The 27,737-nt window shown below is 36.9% G+C and overlaps 1 protein-coding gene across 1 annotated transcript in view; it reads right to left on the reverse strand.

Moving 5' to 3' along the window:
- Positions 1-27,737, reverse strand: part of LOC150109273 (dolichyl-diphosphooligosaccharide--protein glycosyltransferase subunit 1) — a 156,357-nt gene that overhangs the window by 109,945 nt on the left and 18,675 nt on the right. Inside the window, exons 2-3 of the mRNA XM_090406891.1 lie at positions 26,890-26,948; positions 15,754-16,063 (exon numbers count right to left, since the gene is read on the reverse strand). Of these exons, the coding sequence (XP_090263017.1) occupies positions 15,754-16,063; positions 26,890-26,948 (369 nt within the window). The remainder of the gene's footprint in view (positions 1-15,753; positions 16,064-26,889; positions 26,949-27,737) is intronic.

Here is a 27,737-nt window from a genome sequence, read left to right on the forward strand (position 1 = left end):
TACTAATAACAGCAAATGAGACTGAAGCTAGGAAGCTAGCATTTTCCTAAAGTCCTGATGGTGCCCCCTGGCGGGCTGTATTGGTAGTTCTTGGCCGTTGGGCTGAAGTTCTTCTGATAAAAGTTTCCCAAATTTGGGGCAGTTTTATGCATCCAAATTTGTTGAGGTTTGGCATGTTCCTAAGGGCCGAGGCTGATTCCATGAATAGTCTTTCATACTTGAACTTGCTGCGGTGTATTACTGTGGCTTTCTTCCATCTTATTCTGTGGCGAGTATCCAGAGCGTGGTCTGCAAGCCCAGAGTGGCTGTACTGGTGAAATCGGATGTAATCCTTGTGTTCTGAGATTCTGATATTTGCTGTCCTGCCTGTTTGGCCAAAGTAGGACAGTTTACAGCTGCAAGGGACCTGGTATACACCAGGTAGGTCTAGGGGAAGTGGTTGGTCTTTGGTGGAGCGGATAAGGGATGCCAGTTTTCTATGTGGTCTGTAACATGTGGTCAGGTCATGTTTTTTTAAGATTTTATTGATTTTTTCCGAGGTGCCTCTGATGTAGGGAATAGTGATGGATTTAGAGTAATCTTTTTTGTGAAGGGGAGGGAGTGGTGGGTTGTGGATAACTGGGTTAAGTATTTTTTGGATTTTTTGGAGGGGGTAGCCGTTGGCTGAGAAAGTGTCACGGATGTGATTTAGTTCAGTGGTTAGGGCTTGATCATTAGAACAGATTATTTTTGCCCTGTTGAATAATGTTTTAATAACTCCATATTGTTGTGAGGGGTGGTGGTGGGATTGTTGGTGAATGTATCTGCCTGTATGGGTGGGTTTTCTATAAACTGAGAAAACCAATTCCATCAGGCTGGCGGGTGACTAGTGTGCCTAGGAAGGGGAGGTTATTGTTTTCCTGTTTTTCCAGGGTGAATTTGATTCTAGGGTGTTGGTTGTTCAGGTGTGTTAGGAAGGAGAGGAGTGAATCCGGGCCATGTGGCCAAATAGTGAAAACATCATCAACGTAGCGAAGCCATATGGTAGGTTTTTGTGGGGCTGAGTTTAAGGCTTTCTCTTCAAACATCTCCATGAAGAAGTTGGCCAAGGGTGGGGAAAGTGGTGAACCCATGGCTGTCCCCTCTATCTGTTTGTAGAATTTTTCCTGCCAAACGAAATAGCCTGAGTTCATTGTAAACTGAAATAGGGCTGAGATATCGGGAGGAAATTTAGCTTGGATTAGCTCTAAGGTTTCTTTGAGGGGTATATTCGTGAATAGGGAGGAGACATCAAAACTGACCATTATGTCATTATGTTGGAGTGTAAGGTTTTCTATACTGGCTTTGAAGTGGGCTGAGTTTTTTATGTATGATGGTGTATTGCCAGTATAGTGTGAGAGCGCTTTGGCTAAATGCTTGGCTAGTTTGTAAGTGGGGGAATCAATGCCATCCACTATGGGACGTAATGGCACATTTTCTTTGTGTATTTTTGGGAGCCCATATATGCAGGGGGGGTCTAGAGTTATAGGGTTTTAGTCTGTTGGTAATCTCCACAGGCCAAGAAGTGACCTTCTTAAGGAGCCTATGGAGTTTTCTAATTTGTGAGTTGGTGGGATTGTAATCAATGGGGAGGTAAGTGGAACGATCTAATAATAAAGCCTCGAGCTTACCTGTGTAGTCTTTAAGATTGAGTATCACAGTGGCGTTCCCCTTATCCGCTTTGGTGATCACTATTTTTTTGTTTCTCTTCAATTCTTGTAGTGCCTTGTATTCACTAATGGATATGTTGGATTTTGGAGGTTTTGCTTTATTGAGAACACAGGCTACATCCAATCTAATATCGTTGGCGAATCCCGCGTTCAATTTGAATCATTAATTCCTCGGCCGGTAATTTCCTAGGAGCAATGGCGAAGTTATGACCACGTGACAGAGCGTGGAGTGCTTCTGGCTTTAAGGTAGCTGACGATAGGTTAACAACAGTGTTGGTTTCTAATTTAGGTTTGGACGCCGAGTTCTTTGTTAATTTATCAAACTTGTTGATATGTCGGCTTCGTACTCGTTCAAATTCTTTTTTAGCTGCCGTACACGAGACGTCATGTAGGATCGACCAAAGCTCGTGATTCAGCGTAAGTGAAAGCTCGTTTTCTAGCGTTGATATAGCTCTGTTTATGTCGGCTAGGGAACCGCGTGTAGCGGTAATTTGCTCCCGAAGTAATGCCTGGCTAGCGTGGTTGTAGATACGGAGAGCTTTCTGTGAGATGAAGCGGTGTTTAATTTTAACACAGTTCGGGATGACATGATTATCCCGGCAGCGTTTTAGGAATGCCAGACGGTTAAGTTGTCTGGATAATTTCAGCTTCAGTTTGCCGTAATGGCGGGCCTTGCGTGCGAAGAGATCTCTATGGATGATCATTATTCTTGTTGAGAGGCTTATACGCTGGTTAAACATGATAACTAATATTTAAGGAATTGACAGCGTATACTAGAAATATAGATTAAATAAACTTTAATATATACTTTCCGATATTTCGGCGAACGTCACGTTGCCATCTTCTTGGGAACTTACAATAAAGACACGTGCACACAAGTACTAATAACAGCAAATGAGACTGAAGCTAGGAAGCTAGCATTTTCCTAAAGTCCTGATGGTGCCCCCTGGCGGGCTGCATTGGTAGTTCTTGGCCGTTGGGCTGAAGTTCTTCTGATAAAAGTTTCCCAAATTTGGGGCAGTTTTATGCATCCAAATTTGTTGAGGTTTGGCATGTTCCTAAGGGCCGAGGCTGATTCCATGAATAGTCTTTCATACTTGAACTTGCTGCGGTGTATTACTGTGGCTTTCTTCCATCTTATTCTGTGGCGAGTATCCAGAGCGTGGTCTGCAAGCCCAGAGTGGCTGTACTGGTGAAATCGGATGTAATCCTTGTGTTCTGAGATTCTGAAGTTGTCCTAAGTTAAAACCAACACGTTAATACACAGCTAGCCTAATTGGCCAAGTGGTTAGTATATTTACTCTCCAACAGGCTGTGAGTTTGAATTCCACCATGGGCATGGATGTTTCACAAATTCATCTTTAGGTAACAGATGAATTTCATTACCCTGATGCGTGACCACCACCCCTACTTTTTGGAGGCCCATGTAAAATATGCTACAAAACGATGTCTATTTTATTTATTATTTTTTTTTTTAGCAAAAGGGAAAAACAACTGTAATCGTGTTTTCTATGTAAACATTTAATCAAAATGTTTTATTTTTAATTGGTATTTTAGTAAAATTTTTAAAAAAATTATGCATAGCTAAGGTCTGCCTCAACTATTTGATTATAATATTTACTATTATCGAGAAAGTAAAATGGCCTGACCTTAAATTTTTTTAAACTCTGGAACTTCAAAAACTTGACAGGAGTAAAAATGTAGACTGATCATAAATACAACCAGAAAGAAGAGAAATTTAGAACCTAGTCAAGTTGTATTATTATAAGGCAGATCTGATGTTAGAAGTAAAAGTTGAGAGTGGGTGTATCAGGCCAAAAGAGAATACCAAAAATTCATGCTTTGGTTGTTTACAAGATTGTAGATATTAAACACTGTGTACGTTTGTTAAAGGTCCATACAGATAGATTTAAAAGGTATTATCTTAAGTGGAGGACTACTATTATTCATGCAGTAATGATGAATGTTGTTTTTTCGACTCATCTTCCTAACCACCAAGAAAGAACATCATCCCCTTTGGATAACTAATTTAAAGAAACACAAACAGATAATTAAATACCAGAGATTATATAGGAGGGCTGTTCAATAAGTAATAGAACTAATTTTACTGTTGCGAAACCACTCATCAGAATATTAATTTCTGTATTTCTGTGGAATAAAGAAATGTTGCTGTCTGTATTAACAAAAGAGGTTGATAGATATATGAGCTGATGTGCCAGAGTGTCACGTGACTAAACGCAAGCTTGTTTCGGTGCACCTACGAGCCGCGACCAGTCGTTGAAATGGAAGCGTCCTTGGAACAGCGTTATGCGATTAAATTTTGTGTGCGTTTGCAAAAATCGGCATTGGACACTTTTAACATGATACGCAAAGCTTTCCACGATGAAGCAATGTTGAGAGCTAGTGTTTTTCGCTGGCATAAAACTTTTAAGGAAGGAAGGCAAAATGTGGAAGATCTTGAACATGAGGGAAGACCGTCAATGTCCATCAGAGAGATAATGATCAACACAGCAGCGATTATCATCAAGGAGGATTGCAGAATTACAGTACGCCAGCTGCATGTTGTCCTGAATATTTCTGTGAGAAGTGTTCACTCAATCATGGCTGAATATTTGGGACTGAAACATGTTTGCGCCCGATGGATTCCCAAACTCTTGACACCGGAGCAAATGCGGCATCAAGTGGATGTGCGCACAAAATGGAAAGAAAGACTGGAACAAGATGGCGACAACTTCTTAAAACGCATCATTACAGCAGATGAAGCTTGGTTGTATCACTATGACCCTACAATGAAATAACAAAGCAGTGAATGGAAGCATCCATCTTTGCCTACCCCCCCCCCCCCCGCAAGAAAGCAGAAAACTGTAAAATCGGCTGGTAAAGTTATGACCATAATGTTTTTCGACTACGAACGCATTGTTACCAACACGCTGTAGAACCCGGGAATACTGTAAACGGCTCATACTATGCGGATGTTTTACGGACAATGGTACAGCATGTCAAAAGGAAGTGTCCACTGCTGAAGAATGGTTTATTTCACCACGATAATGCAAGGCCACATATTGCTGGTGGTGTAGTGCAGAGCTTCCCAAACTGTGGGCCGCAGCCCCCTTGGGGGCCGTGAAATAATGAAAACAAATTTAAAATGTTTAAAGACTAAGTAGATTTTTTTTTTATTTTAAAAGAAACGTATTTAACTTTTATTATTTCTATTTTGTTATTTTTTATATTTTAATGGAAAAATTCACACATTGGTGTTGGTTCACAAACTTTGCTTTCTGCGTATTTCGGCGCTTAATGAATATTAGTAAATATTGCTTATTCATATGTTTCATTTCAAAGCAGTGGTTAATTGAATTTACTTCGAATGCTCTACAAGGAAGCTCCAAATCTTCTTGTCCCTTTCATCACGCGTTTTGTAATCAGGCACTATTGATATTGACTTTATATACATATCAAAACTCGTTTTATATTATTACTGTCATCCGAGCTAGTTTTCTGTTACCAATAAAAGTTTGGGGAGATAGTAACTCTCTTGCAGTGGTAAACAACACCCCTCCCTAACAGCCACTATACTGCAGAGGCAATAAAAACAAGTACTTTTATTATGCCAGTGAATAAGGTATGAGCAGTCTGTGTAATATATTTCTCAATAAATAGTGCAACCGCGCGGTTAGCCTAGTGGCTTTGCGCTTCGCAACCATATGCCTGGGGAAGGAGTGTCCCAGGTTCGATTCCCGTTGTAGACGTGAGGAATTTGAGGATCTTCCTCAGGCATAGCCAAGTTAGCCGGTCTTGGGCGTGGTCAGTAGGGTTTTTTCCGCCAGTTTATCTGGCGTTTTTCATCCCGCAAGCAGGCAAACCGGCCTCGTGAACATACGCCTCTACAGTCAAAAAAATATCTCCCCCCCCCCAAGCGGCAGACCAGGCGACGGGTCGGTTGGGAGTAGTACTAACAAGAAGTCGTATCTAAGTAACACGCGGACCCTGCATAGGAAGCAGGAATAACGCGTAGAAGAAGAAGAAGAAGAAGACAAATAGTGCAATTAGAGACAACTGGGATAAAAACACACTCATTAATGAATCACATGTCCCCTCATACAGAAACTATGCTGTATATATAGACTGAAACAAAACCATATGTTGCATGGGCAAACACAGTATCTAACTAAAAACTATGTTATTAATTAGATGTGTGCGAGTTCGATTTCCCAAGGCAGCAATAAAATTCAACCGAACGTGTTAAAATTCGTAAAAGTGTTAAAACTAAGTAATATATATACATAATGAATGTTAAGGCAGTTTCACATATGGAATTCGGTTGAAGAGAGTTAGCATTTCAATTCAATTGTCAGCTATGCTTTTATCTTTCGGTTGCGCAATCTTTTGTTAATACAGCACCAGTCATATGTACGTTTTAATAACCTGCCTTTGCTGTCTGTTTTGCGTTCGGCTTAATTACCCTAAAGGGAGAAAAATCACAAAAAATAAAAATATCCCTGGTTCGGGGATTCCCTTATTCAGGTAATATTCACTAATTTCATGTTATCAGTCTGTGGTGTACCAGTATCGGTAAGTGGTGATATTATTTGATCTATTCTACATTAAAAAATTTAACCCTGAGATGGATAAGTGGCTGATAAAAAATTAAAAAAAAAAATCCCACGAACATTCAGAAGAAGCAGAAACAGACTAAAAAAAAGACAGTATTTCATATTTTACCAGAACAGCCTGCATCGTCCTCAGAACCAAACAGTAAGAGGCAAAAAATGTAACATATGCATTTGATTTTTGCAATATTCACTGTGTATGTTTTGTATTGAATATGAATACAATAAATATTATAATAATATATCTCTCTATTACGATTTTTTTTCGAGGGGGGCCGTGAAATATTTTAATTTTTGCAAAGGGGGCCCTGACATCCAGAAGTTTTGGAAGCACTGGTGTAGTGGACGTTTTGCAGAAGAACAACATAGATATCCTACCACACCCTCCATACAGTCCTGATCTCGCACCATGCGATTTCCTACTGTTTCCTCAGCTCAAGAAACCACTAAGAGGCCGCCATTTCGAAAGCAACAAAGCATGTGTAAAAGCTGCAGAGGCAGTTTTGAAAGAACTCTCAAAAAACGGACTTTCACAAGTGTTCTTAAGAAGTGGACGCAACGTTGGGACAAATGCATCGCGTCTCACGGTAGTTACTTCGAAAAAGACCATGTAAATGATGATGATGATGATTAAAGGTAATCTGTTTTGTATATTAAAAATCTCAGTTTTACTTTCAGACACATCCACTTACTGTCAATTAGACTCAGACCCTACTTGGACGAACCACATAGAAATCAACAACCTTCTATGTAAACATGGATACATGGCAGACAGATCTTAAAAAGAAACTGAAGTCAATGTATCCGTTAACTCCACATTTATATGGTTCACCAAAAGTGCATTAAACTGAGATACCTCTTTGTCCAATTGTAGATGGAATAAACTCCCCAACTTACTTACTGTCCAAATATCTCACTTGTATTCTGAAAGCACACATTCGAAATAAAGACACATATATCAAAAATACACATTTCATTGAAAAGTTAAGAAATGTCTCAATATCAAGTAGAGACATTCTTGCTAGCCTAGATGTTGTGTCTTTGTTTACAAATGTCCCAGTGAATGAAGTCATGACTCTAATAAACAAACCATTTCTTCAAGACATCACTCAGCTTTATAGACATGCCTAAATTCCAATTTTTTCAAGTGGAATGGAAAAATCTATAAACAACTGTAAGGCCTTGCAATGGGAAATTCCTTTCTCCTCCATGTGCAGACTTATTTATGAAAAAGATATCCTGTCACATACTGATTCCAAAACCAACAGTAGTATGGTGGAGATATGTCGAAGACATATTCATCACATGGAAACATAGTGAGGCAGAATTATATAATTTCCTAACTTCCATTAACTCATTTCACCAAAGAATCAAATTCACCTTAGAACTCTAAAATGAAAGAAAATTACATTTTTTAGACATATTAATCAAAAAACAAATGGATAATAGCACTGGTCTAAATGCATATCGCAAACCTACTCACACAGGCCGTTACCTGCATTTTGCCTCTTCGTACCATATTTCACAAAAGTTAAGCATTATGCATATGCTAAAAAACAGAGCAGTATATATCATAAGAGATAACAAGAGTTTTAACAGATGAATTAGATCTTATCCTCAAAACATTAACAAACGATGGTTACCCGAAAAAATGAATGAAAAGGATTTTTCTCCGCCCCAACAGCAAACCCAAGAAACTCATTACAGGACTTCAATTTCCATTCCTTTTGCTGGTACAGTTTCACAAAGGATTGCCAACCTGCTAAGGCCTCACGATATCTGAGTTGCTTTCAAACCAATAAAGACTTTCACAATATGTTACTGTCACCAAAAGACAAGACTGATTTCTACAAACACCCTGGAGTTTACAACATCCCCCTGTTCTTGCAGATTGAATTGCATAGGACAAACTTCTAGAAGTTTAGAAATAAGAAAAAAGGAACATATCGGAGACATTAACAACAACAGAGAAGACAATTCTGGTTCAGCTTTCCATTTTTTCAATGCAAACCACAATATTGAATGGGAATGGAAAGTACTATGACTACACCTCCGGCTCAATAAAAGAAGCTGCAGTAGTAATCCGTTCAAGAGGTAGCCTAAACAGAAACCAAGGGATGATCCTTGGTGACATCTGGAAATCACTCAGCACATCAGAGTTCAACTTCACAGCCAATTATAGGACACACCTGCTAAACAATGACTGACCAACTGTCAACATACATGCTCCACGCGTTCATGTAACGGTTCATACGAATTTGATGTTTTTCATCCTTCGGTTATGTATTAGTTGTAATTTAAGCTTGTTTTTGTTCTTTAAGCTGTTTCGTATAGAATTATCTTGCCCAGATGAAGCCACCAATCAGGTGGCAAAACTAGTAGGCTAACATTCTGTATCAAAAATCTCCGACCTATTTTTGTTTTGTATTTTCACTTAAACAAAACTTGAGTATTTTCTTGGTTTTATTCGTTGACCAGATATTAATAAATGATATACACAAATTGTCAACAAGTTTCACCAGCTAATCTGTCTGGCTTCTTCCGGACAAGTATAATGGTACACACTAATGTTTGCTAGTAAAAAAGAAGATGCAAAAGTTAGTGTGTAAGAAGAAGCCAGACAGATTAGTTGGTGAAACTTGTTGACAATTTGTGTATATCATTTATTAATATCTGGTCAACGAATAAAACCAAGAAAAAAACTCAAGTTTTAATCTCCGACCTATTAAACCCAGTTTATATCATCTTATAATTCATAGAGTAAATTTAAAACAGTTGTCTTCTGCATAGGAAGACTTTTACCTAACCTCAGAAGATCAAAATTTAATCCTATTATAAGGCATGGAAATGATACTAACAATAAGCTTAGAGTTAAAAATAATGAGTATCATGGTAAAAAATCACATGCACAAGGTCACTCTGTTGCATGTCCCTGCTCTATATGTTTCTGCATTAAATCAACTATAAAAGATAATCAAATACATACTACGGTCACTACAGATTATATATATCTATTTTTGGGTCTCACCTGAGACACAATTTTATTTGTCGACGATTCTTTTATTTATATTAACTTAGCAATTTTTATTACTTAATTAATAATTAGTTTTTAACAACTATACTTACAACTAAAATAAATAAAATATAACAAAACTGTTACATTTCCCTATCATACTATAATTCAAATTCTTAAAAATAAAACAATAAAATGCATGACAAGGCGATTGCTTTATTGCCTTTACTGTGATGGCCGCTTCTCAGCAGCAGGCACCGCACATTCGGTACACATTTGCGGAAATGTATTTTTTTATTTTTTTCCCTTCTTCTAATTTTGCTTATAACTAAGGCCATCAACAGGATTTTAGGACTCCTGGTAATAATAATATCTCTGTGTTTCTCTGTTATATCAGGATTTTTGCTTAACCCTTTTGATGAGTTTATGCAGCGTATAAAAATTAACAAACATGATTTCATTTTTACCCTAAAAATGCTAAAATGCCTGATTCATCATTAGTTTTTTCTAATCTGTCACACATTTATATCATTTTGCTCGTTATTGAAACCGTTGAAAAAATATTTATTATATTCTTTATGTATGATTAGTCTAGAGCAGGGGTGGACAACCCTTAACATGCCTGCCAAACATGGCACACCAACGACTTTTTTCCGGCATGCAACCCAGGGATCATCTTAAAAAATAATTAAATAAAAAAATACATTTCAAACATCTTAGCTGACACATATTTTAATTTAAAAAAAAAAAAAAATCAGCTAACGCCTATTTGTTCCTGTATAGGGAGTAGGCGGGGCCATTTACCCTATCTAACTTTTGGAGACTGAGTCGGCAGTTCAATCTCCACTGGTAGCCAATCAGAGAGATAGCTGACCCAAGGCTATCACTGATTCATCGGTATGCAGTGAAGAAGGCGGCAAGCTAGTGCCGCCATCTCGTGGTTCCTAACCCTAACACAATATTTTTAATGTCTGAAAACAGTGTGGGCTCGACGGTCGATTTTCTTGAGTTTACGGGACGAAAAACCAGCGTTTCCGGGAGAAAAAACCCGCTAGCCCACGCAAGAGATGAACTAAACTCAGGAGCCAGTCGAAAAAAGCTTAGAAAAATTTCCTCTAGTCGGCAACTAGATTTGAACCACCAAATTCTTTCTTCGTGCGGTCAAGCGCAGTAGAGTGCAAATGCCACTTCTGCTGAGCTACACATGCCCTCTTTTTTAATATAATACAATTTTATTAAGTACAGCAATACCAAATAAAAATGCAATAAATAATTAAACCCTACTAACTGTTTCAGTAACAATAAATAATAAGAAAATAACAAACAAACATCCTATTTCCAAGCCATCTATATCTCCGTGCTATACTGGTGTACAAGTTTTGTCCAGTTCAGTTGTTGCATTAATCATCAAGTATCCAGACATGCCGTGACTCCTTAACCATCATTTGATATATCTTTTCATGTTTCTTAAAGAACATAAGCATTTTCTAAAATGTATTTGGATTTTATTAAATCATAATGTTTAACTTATTAAACATAAAAGCAAATTTCCTTTACATTGCCATAAACATACCGTATTTACTCGAATATAATTCACACTTTTTTCCCCAAAAATTAAAGCTAAAAATCGGTGCGAGATATTATTTCCTGCCTAGAGAGCAGTTTCCTTGTGTGCATTCTACCCAAACAGCACCATCTTCTTTCCCATTATTTCAAGCAAATATTACCAATAATTTACAAGACTTGAGATAGTTAATGAACAATCCTTCACGAATGACTAATGAACAGACAGCTATGGTACTAGGCCAGTAAAGATATGTGCATATGATTGGTGCGATATTAACAAAAGATCGCGCGAGTCAATGATAAAAGTCAGCAGACAATTTTTGAATTGAAATGCTAATTCTCTTCAACCAAATTCAATACCTGAAAGTGCCATAACAATATTCACTATATATTTCTTAGCTTTAACACGTTTACGAATTTTAACACTTTCTGTTGATTTTTATTGTTGCTCTGCATTTGAGCTGGGGAGACAGACTCCCACACATCTAGTTTTTAGTGTTTGCTAGTGCAGCATATAGTTTTGCTTGAGGCTAAATAGCATAGTTTCTGTAAGAAGGGGATTTAATTCATTAGTTAGTGCCATTTTTATCCCAGCTGCCTCTAATTGCACCATATGCTGAGAAAATGTTTGTACCTTATTCAGTGATGCAATAAAACTACTTTCTTTTACTTGCCTCTGCAGACATATTGGCTAGTAGGGAGGACGTGCGGTTTGCCACGGGAAGTAGTCACTATCGCCCTGACGCGAACATGATTAAACTTTTTTTTCTTTCTGTATGAGGTATATGCAAAACTTTTCAATTTCTTTTTTCGCAAAGTAAAATCAGTGGTGCGAGTTATACGCGAGGGCCAGTTATATTCCAGTAAATACGGTAAGTTATTTTTAAAGCTACCATGTGAAATGTATTATCAATATTCAGGATTATGAAGTGTTGTCTGCACATGATTAGATTGCATGTGTACCCTTCTCTTTCATTTGCATGTGTGTAGGCTGGCTTATAATTGTACTAATTTTTGGTTTGCTTAAACTTAGTTGGTATATGCAAAGAGCGATTATGATGAGATCGAGTCCAAATTATTTTTGTCAGTGTCACTATGTCAGTCCACATTTTTACACCCCATAATCTGATTTTCATTAAAGTTAAAAACTGTATAAATAAAGCAATTATTTAATTGCTTCCTTTTATTTATTTGTTTCCTGTTCTTTACAGATTGAGCAGAATGTCACAACCACCAGCAAAGAAACGTAGACATTCAAATAAAAAGGATATTAGACAATTTAAAGAATACTGGACTGAAAAAATGTGGCATGATTAAGAAAGATAATAAAGCATTATGCATTTATGTCCCAAATCAGTTGTTTGTAATACTTCTGTAAAGAGACATTTTGAAACTGTTCATAAGAAATTAAGTAACAAAAGTGAGCCAAGAACGAAGAGAATTAATTTCTCATGAGCTCAGCAAGACAAAAAAAAAATAGTCCGATACTTTGATGAAATTTATTTCAGGTAGGTCTAGTTCCAATTTAGTTGCTGCTAGTTTTGAGCTTTCAAAAGTTATTGCCCAACGTGGAAAACCACTCAATGATGGGGAGTATACTAGGGAAGCATGGCTAGAATGTGCTCCATTTCTTTTTGACAATCTTTCAGAAAAGGTAAAAATTATTCAGTGCATTAAAGAATTGTTTGAGTAGAAAAACAATTAAGGATAAAACACGTAAGTTGGAAAGGAATACAGCAGAGTAATTAACAAAAGATTTGGCTTCATGTAAGTTCTTTTCTATTTGTGTTGATGAGAGCAGACATTATATCATCAGCTAGGCTGGCAATCTTTGCTAGATTTTGTAGGGATGACAAATTATGCAAAGAGATGATTAACCTTGTAACACTAGCTGAGCGTACGAGGGGTTGAAATATGTAAAGCAGTTAGGAATGAATTATCTATTCGGAAAATTGATATCTCAAAAGTGGTATCCATCACAACAGATGGTGCGCCCAGCATGATTGGTAGGGAAGCAGAATTTGTAAATCTGTTTGCAAAACATGTTGATCATCCACTAATAGGTTTTAATTGCATCCTACATGAGGAGAATTTGTGCAAACGCTGGCTGAAAGAAACTTCAAGAAGTGACACAAACAGTAACCAAGGTTGTTAATTACATTTCTGCACTTGCTTTGAATAATAAAAGACAATTTCTGAATCTATCGAACAAAGTGGATTCGGTGTACAACGGACTAATAATGTACAACAATGTCCGATGGCTTAGTCGAGGTCTTCTTCAGAAAAGATTTGTTGAATGCCTGGATGAGATAAATCTCTTTTTCACTGATCAATAAATGTCTTAGCAAACATCTAAATGACTTGAACCTCAGGACACGAAATCATCTTCAAATAAACTTGCAGATGTTTTTGTGGATAAATATGGAAGATTTTGAAATGCAGTTGATTGATTTTCATTCAAAGTAGCTCAATTTGGAGGCAGAAATTTGTTTTCAAAGATGACTTGGAAAATATTGAAAAGGATCGATTAGAGACCGGAGTAACAGAGAGAGAAGTGCAGGAAAAGGAATACTAAGAACTTGGAATACTATTCTCAAAACTTTTGCATGTTTAAACATCCTTGCAACAGCATTAATATCAATTTTTGTATCTACATATTCTTGTGAATCAATGTTCTCAGTGATAAACTTTGTCTTGTAACAGGAGTAGCCTTACATATGAAACTAGTAGTGCATGCATATTTCTAAAGGCTACAAAATATAAACCTGATATAAATTAATTATCATTAGTGATGCAGCAGAAGTTTCATTGATGCTAAATAATAAAATGTCCACTATTTTTCTTTCTCTAGTTTTGATTTGATGTTTTCTGCTAAAAATGGTAAAGATTAACTTCTGTTTAATATATTATGTAGGTAAAATAACAATTTATTTTGTTTGTAATTTTTATGTATTACTCATAAAGGATTAAGAAGTAATTTTATCTTCTTTTATTGTGCTTTAGTCAAGTAAAACGATTATGAGATTGTGCACTGCAATATATTGAGAAAACTTGAAAAAACTTACGTCTGATTGATCTCTATTAAAAAAAAAAAATCAGAATTATTGTTGACTCTTTAAATTGCATGGCTTTACATGGCAGCTAGAATTACACTTAAGTGCAAATAAAAAAATATTCATGCTATCAACAGGATAGGACTTTTAAGTAAAAATTCTGTCACTAATTTTTACATTCATTCAATCTTTAAAATAATCACTCTTACAATATTCTTTGATTTTACCATTCTAGTGTGATTTTTGATTATTTGAAAAGGTCTTCTCAATACTTAAAAGACACCAAATAATAATATGTTCCCCAAAATTTCGGTTGGTACATGAGAAATGCACAAGTTGCCCACCCCTGGTTTAGAGTCTAGATTTAAACAAATCTATCATACTGTTGTGCGTTTGGGAGTTTACGGCAAAAACGCCAGCTAATCTTACCAGCGGTGACAGTGACTAAGCCTCAGATTGTCAGAAACGCTATGTCTTTTTTGACTTTTTTGTAGTATTTTTGGTGTGTATTGAGAAGGGTGGCAAACTCAGGGACTGCCAAAGGAAGCAAAAGCTCTAGCTACACCACTACAAAGGACATGAGGCTCAAGAAAGGATGTCCAGTAGAAATGAATAAGAGGGCCAACACAACATGCTTGAAAAGAGAACCAGTTAAGAAACAATCAAGGGTAATGAAAGGATGGCAAGGATTATCTTGTATTTTTATGGACAATTTACTCTAGGATGTTGCTGATAGCAGATGTTCTGTCATTTCTTTCCTACTGCTCAATCAATCGAACCGAAAAGAGAAGCCAGTTAGCACTGCGAGGACTGAAGTCAGAGGAAGATAGATTCGCTGTTCAACTGCAGAAAAATCCCAGGGATAAAAATTCACAGAGGTCAGAGTGATTATCAAAATTTGGAGAGCAGAATGGAGCAAGGATACATTGAGCCAGAAAACATTAAAAATAGACTTTCAGATTTGGTGTTCTATGGCATGGGATTTCAGATCTTGGTAATAATGCAAGTAACATGAATGCAGTAGAAGGAACCATAATCATTTAGTTTGTTCAATTAAGAAGGATAATGGTTATTATAGCTGTCAGTTGAAGTTCTGTTGTTTGGGTGAGGGGAATCTACAAGTGGTAGTGCTGATCGTGCATGTTTTTCAGCTGCAAATTTTGATGAAGATCCAGAAGCGAGTTTTTATATATATTTTGACTTTTTTTTTTTCCTTTTTTCGAGGGAGAAGCTGTTTTCAAACCACAATAGTATCATAATTATTAATATTGCCCTTCAATTGTTTTGTGCTTTGAGAAAAGTTAAGTAGATCATAAGTCTTATCCCCACACTGAATACATCTCCTACAGAAAGAGAGTGCCGTCTCCTTGACAGTGTTCACAAATTATCACAAATACTCAGATTTCCGCCAGGCATAATCTGATAGATATATAACTGGTGGCTCAAGTTTGGTCTTGAATGCTATCTAGTGGCTGGTTTTTGAAATCACTTTACTCCTATAGCTTTGAATGGGGAGGTTCTGGATTCCCTATAGTATATTTGGCATGCCCATGAAAGATGTCAGCCACATGCATCAAAGAAAGTTAGAAGACAAAACAAACTGGAGGTCCTGCTCTAGAGATCAAACATGGCATCAAGCCATTTGAGATCCACAATACATTAGGTGGTGTTTATCCCAAATCACAGGTCATAAACAAAAATAACACACACATAAATTATATAATGGATGAATGGATGATGATTTCTGCAAACTCTGTTTTTACAATTATAAGATTTTCAGTGTAAAATTAACAATATAAGAAGAAAAATCAAACACTACTTACATAACTAAATGGTGCAATATTTTCATAAGGCCCATAAGTAATAACATTTTCATTTTGGGAAACTGGCTTCAATTTACTATAGGATTCAACTGAGTTAGATGATAAGGTTACAGATGTTGTCTGAGTCTGAGTTGAATAAGGTGAATAAAAATAGTGATTTCCATGATACAGGACAAGTTGCTTATCTGCTTGAGAAATATGAGAAGGATATGGATGAAGTGCATGGCTGAAAACAGTCTCCACTTCAACCACAGCAGTCTTTCCAGACTGCAATGGATTCTTCAAAAGCACCTTCTGTAATACTTCATCTCTGAAATATATTATACAAAATATATTTTCAAGGGGAGAAAAATATTTAAAACTCATATTTTGTGTTCCACTTATTATGTAAAATAAAATACACCTTTTTTAAACAACTGCTTATCAAGCAGAAGTACACAGTCCAACAAAAACAAGTATATTAAAACCAACATCTGACAGCAAGATAAAATACAAAGATTGCTTTATTTTTTCAAGGAATATTTCATTAAGGCATTAATGACATTAGGAGAATGGTAATCTTCAACATGAGTTGCTTTTTGCACTAACATTATTAAATATGCAATTCCAAATGGGGGAAATTCTTTTATTATACATTATAACTCTAATATAACCACTTAGAACATCGGGAAACATCTCAGATCCCTGTCACTGCAGTGACAGGGATCTGAGATGTCAAGATTTAATAGGTTATAATGTTCATTTCCCTGTTGGTAATACATGAGCGGTTTTTTAATTCTCTTAAATTTGCAAGGACTAATTTCCTTTGGACTAATTCTGGAGGCTAATTCCCTTCAAGGTTAGCCACAATTAAATTTCAGCATACTTTAATTTCTTATATCTTCTTAATTGAGTCAAGCAGCAAAGTATAAAGATAATCAGCTTTCTTAGAAGAAGGTATATACTCTGAAAGAAAACAATTTTTTTTTGTTCTTTATATTGTTTTGGCTATACCTGGTAAATGTGTGGGCTTAAAACATATTAAGCCCACACATTTACAAGAAATGTGAAATAACATTATCATACTTTTATCTCCGCTTGGGGGAAAAAAAAAAAAAAAAAAAATGGAGATTTCTTAGGACATTCAACTGTATATGAGCTCAAAGAAGAAAGTATGCAATTCATATTATCAATGTTGAAGAAACCACTTTGTTATGATATATCATCCAATATCATTTAATTCCCACATCCACACAAATTATAAAAACTTCTGTAACTTGTTGGTTTCATAAAGCATTATGAAACCAACAAGTGGAGAAGCCATACGTCAGGCCCATCAAATCAGTTGTACAACAAATTACAGCATACACCAATGCCACAGCAGCAATTCATTTCATTGGAAACATGTCTACTGTGGAAATACAGAGAGGTATAAGACAGGGTGACACAATATCTACAAAATTATTCACAGCATGCCTAGAAGAAATATTCAAACTTGTTGATTGGGAAGGGAAAGGTCTGAAGATAAATGGAAGATATTTAAACCATTTACGCTTTGCAGGTGACATAGTTATCTTTATTTCATCTGCACATGAATTACACACTTGTATCCATGAACTCCAAATTGCTAGCAAAACAGCTGGCCTAAAAATAAACCTAACAAAGACCCAAGTCATATCCAACCATAATAAAAATCAATGAGGAAATTAAACAAATAGATCATTACATATACGTAGGACAACAGATATCAATGGAACAAATTATCATGAGCAAAATTAAAAGACGCATGATGCTTGGGTGGAAAGCATTTGGAAAATTACATTCAATATTCAAAAGCTAACTACCATTATGCCTGAAGAGAAAAGTTTTTAGCCAATGTTTTCTTCCTACATTGACATATGGCTGTGAAACATGGACACTAAATGCAAAGGAAATTCAGAAATTAAGAACAAAACAATTTAGGATGGAAAGAAGTATGCTTGGAATCACAAGACTGGATCACAAAAGGAATATGTGGATAACAAACCAAAGCAGTCTCTGATGTCACAGGAAGAGTGAAACATCTGAAGTGGCAAGGGTTGGGCATATTGCTAGAAGACAAGATCAACGATGGACAAAAGTACTGGATTAGATTCCACGAGAGAAAAAACAACCATGATGACAACCTAAAACACAGTAAAATGATGATATCATCAGATTTGCGGGAGTGACATGGGGAAAGAAGATCCATGGAGACAGTTTTGGAGTAATCTTGGAAAGGCCTTCATCTAGCAGTGAATTGACAATGGCCGATAACGATGATGATATATATGAGGGTGGTCTGAAAAGTTATCGGCCTAACAATGAAAAAACGAATTTATAATTTCAAAATTATTTTTATTTTCCAACATTTATTCCAGCAATGCTCCGGCGCCATTATTCTGTCCCTGTAGTGGTTCTCAGTAAGATCTGCAAAATATCCCTCTACAGCTGCAATCACCTCTTGATTCTGTTATATTTTTTTTCTTTCATTCCCTTTATATTCTGTTATTTGCTCTTATGAGTTCTGTTTGTTCGTGGCCCTTAGATTACCTACTCTCTAACTTGCGTGAGGCATCCCCTTTTCTCTCCAACGAATTTATATACTGCGCCAGCCTGAGCTTAGGTACAGAGTATATCTTAACCTAGGAAGGGTCACATAAATTAAATGCCACCAATGTGGTTACAACTGCATCAGAGGCCGTTTTCTAATCTCTTGCAGTCGTAGCCCTTCTATCTTAAACTTACTCTGGGTATCCCCGTGTGCATATACAGATAAACAGGTTCGTAATTTTTATGAGTGGTAAGAGTCAGTCTACATGGTCAGGTCACACAGATATGAAACAATAAAACATATTTAATGAGCTCATAAGCAATACAAGACAAACATAATGTAAGCAATACTAAGTTAAAATCATCTAAGGTTTCACTCACTCTCTCATACTTTAAATATATAATTTATCATTACATAGAATGTTTCCTTCAAATGGTTAAATTACTATATACAGTTGATCAGGTGCTCGTTAGGCACAAAACACATCTTGTTTCCTTTTTGTATGGATTAAAACATTGATTCTTAACAAATTCACGATTTTCGGACAGTCAGTCTAATGAGATTTAAAATGCTCTACGATCTGCTTAATCTTCTAAGTTCATTTTTCATTCTGAAACACAAAATTTCTTCCGTTCACCATTCTAATGTTTAAGGGACAAAGAATATGTAAAGTACTTATCTTCACTGCACAGGTTTTCGGGGGTTCCTTCCGTCCTTCCTTCGTAGTGGAAACTTTGTTGTTCAAGGTCTATTGCCACGTGGGAATCATGTGTATTCTTTGAGTCGGACGCTCGCTTCTTCAAGAATTACATCAGTGCATTTTTCTTTGACGACGGCCTGTTTCTTTATCTGCCGTACTCTGCTGTGATGCCTTGCTGGGACTTACGGTAGTCCACTCTGGGAACGTAGGAGATGGACATCGTTGACCACTGAGGAGCACACGGAGAGAAAAACTGGAACAAACAAAATGAGGGGGATCCAGACCTGTGTTGCTGCATGTATTCTCCCTTTCCAGTGCCCTCTTTTCGAGTTAGATTTTGCATATTCAGCCTTTTGATTCGTCCCAGAGGGTGACCTCATCGCACCGCACACGGGGCTTTCCGATTTCGAGAACACGTGCCTCTAGATTTTCCCACGAACTAGCACCCATAGGCGCTTACAACACTACGGCTTACAATAATACAACATTTCAGCGACCTTTGTCCTTTCTTAGTCAGTATACTGACAATCTTGCATGTGTAGTTATAAATCATTAGTACTTATCTTTACACATATTCTTTGATTATTTTACATTTATAATTCTAATTTAGATCTATCAAAATTTATACTAAATATTTCTTTCATCTTATTGATCATGATATTAATTCTTTTATGACATGTACTAAATCACTGAAAAGACTAGTATGCTCTTTTAGTGGGGCATATTCTGTTAGATTCTGGATGGGTGACTTCATTGTAAGTGAGGTTGTCCATTTCAGATTTAACAATTCGAAGAGTCAAGATTCGCTGACCAGCGAGGAAGAGTTTTAGTTTTGGGAAGAGATAGAAGTCAGAGGGAACCAAATCTAGGGAACAGGGTGGATTTTCCGACAATTCATAGTGCAGATCCCTTAATTTTTGCATTGCCGAAACACCTTTGTGGGTAGGTGCATTGTCCTGATGAAAGATGATTTTTTCTTCTCCAAACCAGGTCTTTTCTCGTGAATTTTTTCGTTTAATCTGGTTAAAAGATCGGAATATCCCGTTATTGTTTTTTTTTTATTTTTTATGTTTATTTACCCTTTTCAAGATAATTAATAAACAAAATGCCTTCAGCACTCCAAAACACCGATGCCATGACCTTTCTTGCTGATGGAACAGACTTTGTCATCTTTGGCGCTGAACAACTGGCTTCTGTCCACTGTTTTTGACTGCTGTTTGGATTCTGGTGTGTGTAATGGTGAATCCAAGTCTCATCCATAGTAATAAATTGCTGCACAAAATCAGTTTTATTCTTGTTAAAACGCTCCAAGCACTGTTCAGAGATTTTCATGCAAATGCGTTTTTGATCTGCTGTGAGCAAGTGCGGCACTCATCTTGTGCAAAGCTTTTTCATATGCAATTCTTCATGCTAAATATATCCTACACGTTCTTTTGAAATGCATATAGTCTCGGCAATTTCATGCACTTTGACTCGCTGGTCATCCAATACTATATCGTACAATGTTCAATGATTTCTGGTGTTGTTACACTTTTTGGACGTCCTTCATGTGGATTATCTTCAAGTCAGGTACGGCCATGTTTAACCTCGGCAGCCCATTTCTTAATTATCAAAATCAAAGGAGAAGACTGCCCATAAACGTTTATGAACTCTTTTGAATTTCTTTTGGCATTAAACCTTCTTTTACAAAGAATAAGAATTTTATACTGCACGATACTCAGTTTTATCCAATTTAAGGGATACAGACAACACTTTTGCTTCAGACAGCTGTATAAAACAAACTACTTGATAGAATGACTTGCAACTTCATATGGATGCTTATGACAGATGTACCAATTTACCAAAAAAAAAAAAAAAAAAAAAAAAAAAAAAATCTTGCCGATAGTGTTGTCATCTACGGTCAAGGCCGAGAACTTTCAGACCACCCTCGTAAAATACCTGCTGGATTTCTGTTCAAGACATGGACTAGTTATTCCTAATACCATGTTCCAACATAAAAATGTGCACAAATTCACATGCAGAGAAGATGCAAGAAATATGAAAAGTCTCACTGACTGTGTTATAGTTGATAGTAATGTTTTCCCACTAGTTCAGGACAAAGAGTATAAGAGGATATGAAATAGGAAGTGATCACTATCTGGTTTGGAACAGGTAAAATTGAATTTCATAGTTCATACTGAAGAAAAAGATATCCTAGATGATTGGAGTAATTACTTTGAAAAAATGCTAAATGAAACAAGCAGTGACAACACAGTTATAGAGAACTCCCGACAGGAATGCAGTCAGGAATACATATCCATACTGTCTCTTCTGACAATTTAGAAGACCTGGTCAGTCACTCCAGATGACTCGAGTCAATTCGACTCCAATAACTGAGTCGAATTCTGGATGATTGCAGCAGAGATCTCATAGTACCTATCTATAAAAAGGGAAATAAAACTAATTGTCTATTTAAGTTGTAAGTCAGAAGTTAGAACTGAAGGAGGTACAGGAAGATGGTGTGATGTTAAATCAGGTGTGCAACAAAGATGCACATTGTCTCCATTGTTATTCGTTATCTATATGGATCACATTATGAAGGAAAGAGGTATTAAATCTGATATCAAAATTGGCAATGTTAATCTTAGCTCTTTACTTTATGCAGATGATGTTATACTTGTGAATAAATCCAGCACAAGTCTACAAGATTCCCTGACTAAACTGAATAACTGCTGCAACAAATCTGGTATGAAAATCAGCAATAAAAAGACAAAGACAATGAAAATAGGCAGAAACATTGAAAACCTCAACTGTATCCAGAATGGTGAACCTATAAACAAGAAATAATTAGTAATAGAATAAATAAAAATTAGTAAAGCTGATATGGTAGGAAGTCAGCTGAATCAATTTATATGGAATAAGAAAGAAATCCAAAACACTAAATTAACTGTATATATAAGTGTTCAAACCAATTTTAACTTAATGATATGAGAGCTGAGTTAGAAATAAAATCCTTGGTCAAAGACTAGAGACCTCTGAAATGAGAGTTCTGAGAAAGATTAGTGGAGCGAACAGATGACATCAATGTCAGCATCACATTAAAAATGAAGATATTAATAAAGAACTTGCCATTGTTAGCATTCTGGAATGTGTTAGTAGAGTTAATGTCAGGTGATATGGTGACTTAAATAGAATGGGACAGAAAAAATTAGCAAAACAAGGTGTTCTTTGCCAGGATAACAGGAAAATGACCCAGAGGAAGACCAAGATATAGTCAGATTAATACAGTAAAAAGTGCCTTAAAAGACGTAAATATAACAGATTAATTTAGAGGAAAACTGTTGATTGGAATTTAGTAATGGTGTAACTTTTTCATTTAGTACTATTATAATTATCCTGTACACCCTCTGAGGATACATATCAGGAATCTGATGACGATGCTCCCAAGACATCACAACTATGTCCAGGTGAAATGACTGCAAGAAGAGAACTGACAGAGTTGAAAGAGGTTGTCTTGCTGCAGGTGTATTCAGCAAACTGTTGACAAGTTGGGCCATCCCAGATCAACCATCAGTGATACCTTACTGAGATGGAAGCGCAGGAAGTTAACTGCAAAGGCTACTCACAGTGGACAACCAATCAAACTTACTGAACATGACTGTAGGGGGCTACGAAGGATAATTTATTGGCTGAAACGTTGAATGTGGTCAGAAACAGAAATCTTCACAAAAACATTCAGAACTGAAGCTCCCAGCATGAATTTCCATGGCAGGATTGCAATATGCAAGCCTGGCATTACCTATTATTATTACAGGCAACTCCAAGGCGTCGATAGACTCATCGAAGGCAGGCCTAACATCATGTCAAGAACAACTATTCAACATTCACACAGTATCTATCATACCTCGCCTGGAACTCATTTACAATTATGGTACCCACAACAGACTCTGGCAGCTTATTCCACTCATTCAGCACTCTCCAAGTAAAAAACCTAGTTCTAACACCCTTGCTAACCACATTCTTACCCAGCTTCCATGTATGGCCCCTAGTCCTCCCACCACCAATCCTATTCTCAAAAATATCTTCTGAATTAATCTTATAGAAAACCTTCAGTAATTTGAAAGTCTCAATCATATTACCCCTATTCTGCCTATCAACCAATTTCTGAAACCCACAAATCTTCAACCTGTTCTCATAAGGTTCATGCCATAGACTTGTTATTATCTTGGTTACTTGTCTCTAGATCCTCTCCACCTCCTCCCCATCAAGAAAAAACCCTGGTGCCCATATCTGGACACAGTAGTCTAGATGGGGTCTTATCAAGGCTCAATACAGAGGAACAATAACCTTTTTGTCTCTGCTTGTTAAAGTATTTTTCAGCAACCAAGTGATTTGATGAGTTGATTTAGCCACTTTTGCGATGTGCCCCCTAAACTTCAACTCCCTATCCACCAAACACTCCCAAATCCCTGGCCTCGCCAATCTCCTGGAGCACGGTTCCACCAATGTGATATACCGCTGCTAATCTTTTCAGGCCAAAATGCATAACCTTACACTTTACCACATTAAATCGACATCCATTCTCCTTAGCCCAATCCTCCAAACTATCCAAATCATCCTGCAAAATTTTGACATCCTGTGCATTCACTATCCCTCTACCCAACTTTGGATCATCAGCAAAAAAATGAATACTTCCTCTCAGATCCTTTCGTTAATGAACAGTAGTGGTCCAAGAACAGAACCCTGCAGCACACCACTAGCCATAAACCGTCTTTTGGACTCTACTCTTGAATAAACCACTCTCTGATATTTTTCCATCACCCACCCTCCTATCCATCTTACCAACCCTATATCCATCCCCATCTGTTCCAGTTTACTGATTAGAGTAACATGTGGTATCCTGTCAAAGGCCTTGGCAAAGTCCAATAGAATCACTGTAAACCCATTACCCTTATCCAGTTCAGCCATCACTGTGTTATAAAACATGAGCAAGTCACTGAGGCATGATCTACCCTTCACAAAATCATGCTGTCCCCCATAGAGTATCCCATTTTCATCTATCCAATCCTGTATTTTCCACGACTATTTTCTCCAAGACACTGACAACGATTCCTGATCAGTCAGTAATTTACAACAGCAGTCTTGGAACCTCCTTTATGCAGTGGAACTATTTTCCCCTCAGGACTAACCCAGATCCGAGACTCAAATTAAACTAATGGTCAAGGGCAGCGACAATTCTTTAGCCACTTCACGTACGACACGAGCTGGTATACCATCTAATCCCATAGATGTAATGACACTGAGGTTTTGTAATAGACTATTCACCTCCAACTTCATTCACCACAATTCCCGTTTTTCTTTCATTCCTGCAATGTCACCACCTGGATGATATACTCTTGCAAAGCGCTCGCTCAGTAATTCCACTATATTCGGTTACCTCCCTACCATCGGCATTCTTTAAAATCATTCTGCCATATACATTTTTTCTTGTACTTGCAACATATCGAAAAAACTGTTCATGTGCCTTGCAACATATCGAAAAAACACTTTATAATGTTCATGTGCCTGCCGGTTACCTTTCTCCTTAAATTCCCTCCACAGTTGTTTCTTTTTTTTGTAGCTCAAGCTTAATGGTGTTATTCATCCATTTAACCCCTACATGATTTATTATTTGGATTCTAGGTAAACAGTCAGCCATTGCCTCCTGCAAACACTTCTTAACCACCTCCCATGCACTATCAACATCCAGCCCTTGCAGTTTTACATGCCATGGCACTAAACCAATCAAACTCCTAAGCTTGTCATACTTATCAGCCCCATAATTCCACATGTACCCTGTCTTAATTGTAAATTCTACACCTTTAGCCACCTCAAAGTCAAGACCCTATGATCACTCTCACCAATTGGTGGCAACGTGGTCATATTCATTAGCCAAATTCTCAGATGCAATTACTAGGTCAAGCACTCTCTGACCCCTAATATTTTCCATTACATGCTGTCGCAGATAGTTATCCCTTAATAACTGCATAAAATCCAATTCCTTTCTCCCATGTGTCCTCTCCTCCTTCCAATCAATGTTACCATAGTTGAAATCTCCCATAATAATTACCCTCCTTCCACTCATTTCTTCTATTTGCTTATGCATACTATCTCTACCATCTATTCCATCACCTGGTTCCCAAAAAAAAAGCAGCACCGAACTGTATATTTTGTTCTGCTAGTCTCAATCTAACAAGAAATAGCCTCAAATGTGCTCTTTTTTTCTATCCTGCAGTTCCACTTCTATTCTCCTTGGCTGCAGTTCATCAGCTATCATCAATAACACTCCCCCCCATTTTATTCACCCTGTCACTCATGAACACACCATACCCCTCACATTCAATCCCACTAGCTATATCATCTTCTGTCAGCCATGTTTCACAAATGCCAATAACCTGTGGTCTGGAAGTGCCAACTAAGGCCAAAAATTCTTCCTTCTTGTTTTTAATACTTCTGACATTAGTATACATGAATTGCAGAAGCCCATTTGTCCCATCCCTATTTTGATGCCTTATACTAACTATCCCATTCTGATTAGACCCAAACCAGTGATGGCAAACCTATGACACGCGTGTCAGCACTGACACACTTGAGGGTTTCAGGTGACACACCTTGGATGTTGAAAAATATTGGTATTCTGATGAAAAAACTGCGATAAATCGTGTAAGATCGCTCTCAATTAAGGCGAAGGTAGGTTTGTTCATTGAAAGAACTTTCTACGAGTAGTCAGCAACAGAAAAGTCATTAAATGTAACCTAAGTTTGTAATTTCAGTTTATTAAATTCACTGTATAATATGAATTTATAGATTTTATATTAGGCTATTTATTTAATAGGACATTGATATAAAATCTATAAATTCATATTATACAGTGAATTTAATAAACTGAAATTACAAACTTAGGTTACATTTAATGACTTTTCTGTTGCTGACTAATGATGTGCCACTTGCATCTATGATTATGTAGTTACATTTATAATGCATGTATGCAAGTGGCACATCAACAACGTCAATATTTAAAAAAAAAAAAAAAAGTTTGACACACCTGGGTAAAAAGGTTCGCCATCACTGACCTAAACCAACATGCAGCATCGCCTTCAGTGTTGCAAAGAGCGTGTACAGTGGGATGCAGAAGCTTGGTAAGATATTATGGAGTGACCCATCATGCTACACCCTTTACTGAGCAGATGGACGGTCTAGATGTGGCGGATGCCCAATGAATGTTGCTTACCAGAGTGCATAATCCCAACTATGAAATTTGGAAGTGGCAGTGTGTGATTGTATGGTCCTGTTTTACCTGGTTCAGCCTCAGACCTCTGTTTGTGATGCTATGAATACTAAACTTTGAGAGATATCTGAACATTTTGGACAATGCAATGCTTCCTACTTCATATTTCAACAGATCTGACCATGTCATAAGGCTGTTTTCCTAACTGCATGGTTTGTGACCATAAACATTACCCCACTTGATTGGCCTCTACAGAACCTTTATCTCAACCCTATGGAACATCTGTGGGATGTACTGGAGCATCAGGTGAGGTCAAGGGATATCTGTGTCACGACAGTCCAGGATCTCATTACATGCCTACAGGAAAAATGGCCTAAAATTTTCATTGATCACTATCGTATACGTGTGGAAAAGTATACCTCATTGGATTGCTGCAGTCATTACAGTGAAAGGAGGTCCTACATCTTATTAAGGTGGGTGTTTGTTCCACACATTATGGTGTCCATTGACTTCTTTTCAAGCAGTGTTTATCAACATTATGATTTTTTTTAAAAAAATGTATGTCTATGGAATAAAAATTTAAAGATTAAAACAAAATAAAACTATTAAAGCTAAAGAAAAATAAAATATGCTACTTACTTATGTTCTGAGATAGATATTTCTGTAATCTTAAGGCTAGTCCGACCATCTTCAAGGCTCTACAAAGATATAGAAAATTTTTTTACAAAGTGCTATTGTTGTGAAAATAAATGATAATCAATATGGGCATTTCTGTTTTGTAGCTTTTGCATGTAAAATATTAAGTAGAACTGCTACTACTACTACTACTACTAATAATAATAATAAAGCTGTATTAATTTGATTAGCAATTTAAAGTTATAGCACGACTACTGTTGGGTTAGACGGTTCAGGAATCCTAATCCACAGACCCAAACAGCATACTTTTCAAGGCTTCAACAAGTATTATTTACCCACCATAAAGATATTCACAAACACTCATGCCATACTGGGATGAGTGCTTTTGAACCGTGACGCCAAGGTGACTTTCAGTTAGCATTCCTCTGTCTTCTTTCTTAAAGACAGATGGGCTATAACTAACTTCGGCAGAAATTCTGAAGATCACTTTGGATTGGGAGGTGAAGATGAAGATTAGTGCTTGTTAGCTTCAGTGTCCAGCACTCAACACAGGCCACCACCTCACTCATTAAATGTATTTCTATCTGTTAAGAGTGCAGGTTCCGTTTTTATCATTCCTATTTGAATGCAGAGACAAATACCAACTTTCCAACGTAAAAATTGTGCCACTTCCATATTTTATTCAGAAAGGGATGAGGAATGTGAGAAGGAGAGATATTTTAATAGATTTTATAGGGTATGTTTGGGTATGGAAGGAGAGAAAGATTTTATAGGGTATGTTTGGGTATGGAAGGAGTGGTTTTTCATAAAAACCGATCTTATTTTTTTATGCAAGCATCTAGTATCCTAGA

Source organism: Typopeltis vanoorti, chromosome 2, assembly GCF_054136105.1.
Source record: "Typopeltis vanoorti isolate ZY-2024b chromosome 2, IOZ_Tvanoo_1.0, whole genome shotgun sequence".
In the NCBI taxonomy this organism is placed as follows: domain Eukaryota; kingdom Metazoa; phylum Arthropoda; class Arachnida; order Uropygi; family Thelyphonidae; genus Typopeltis; species Typopeltis vanoorti.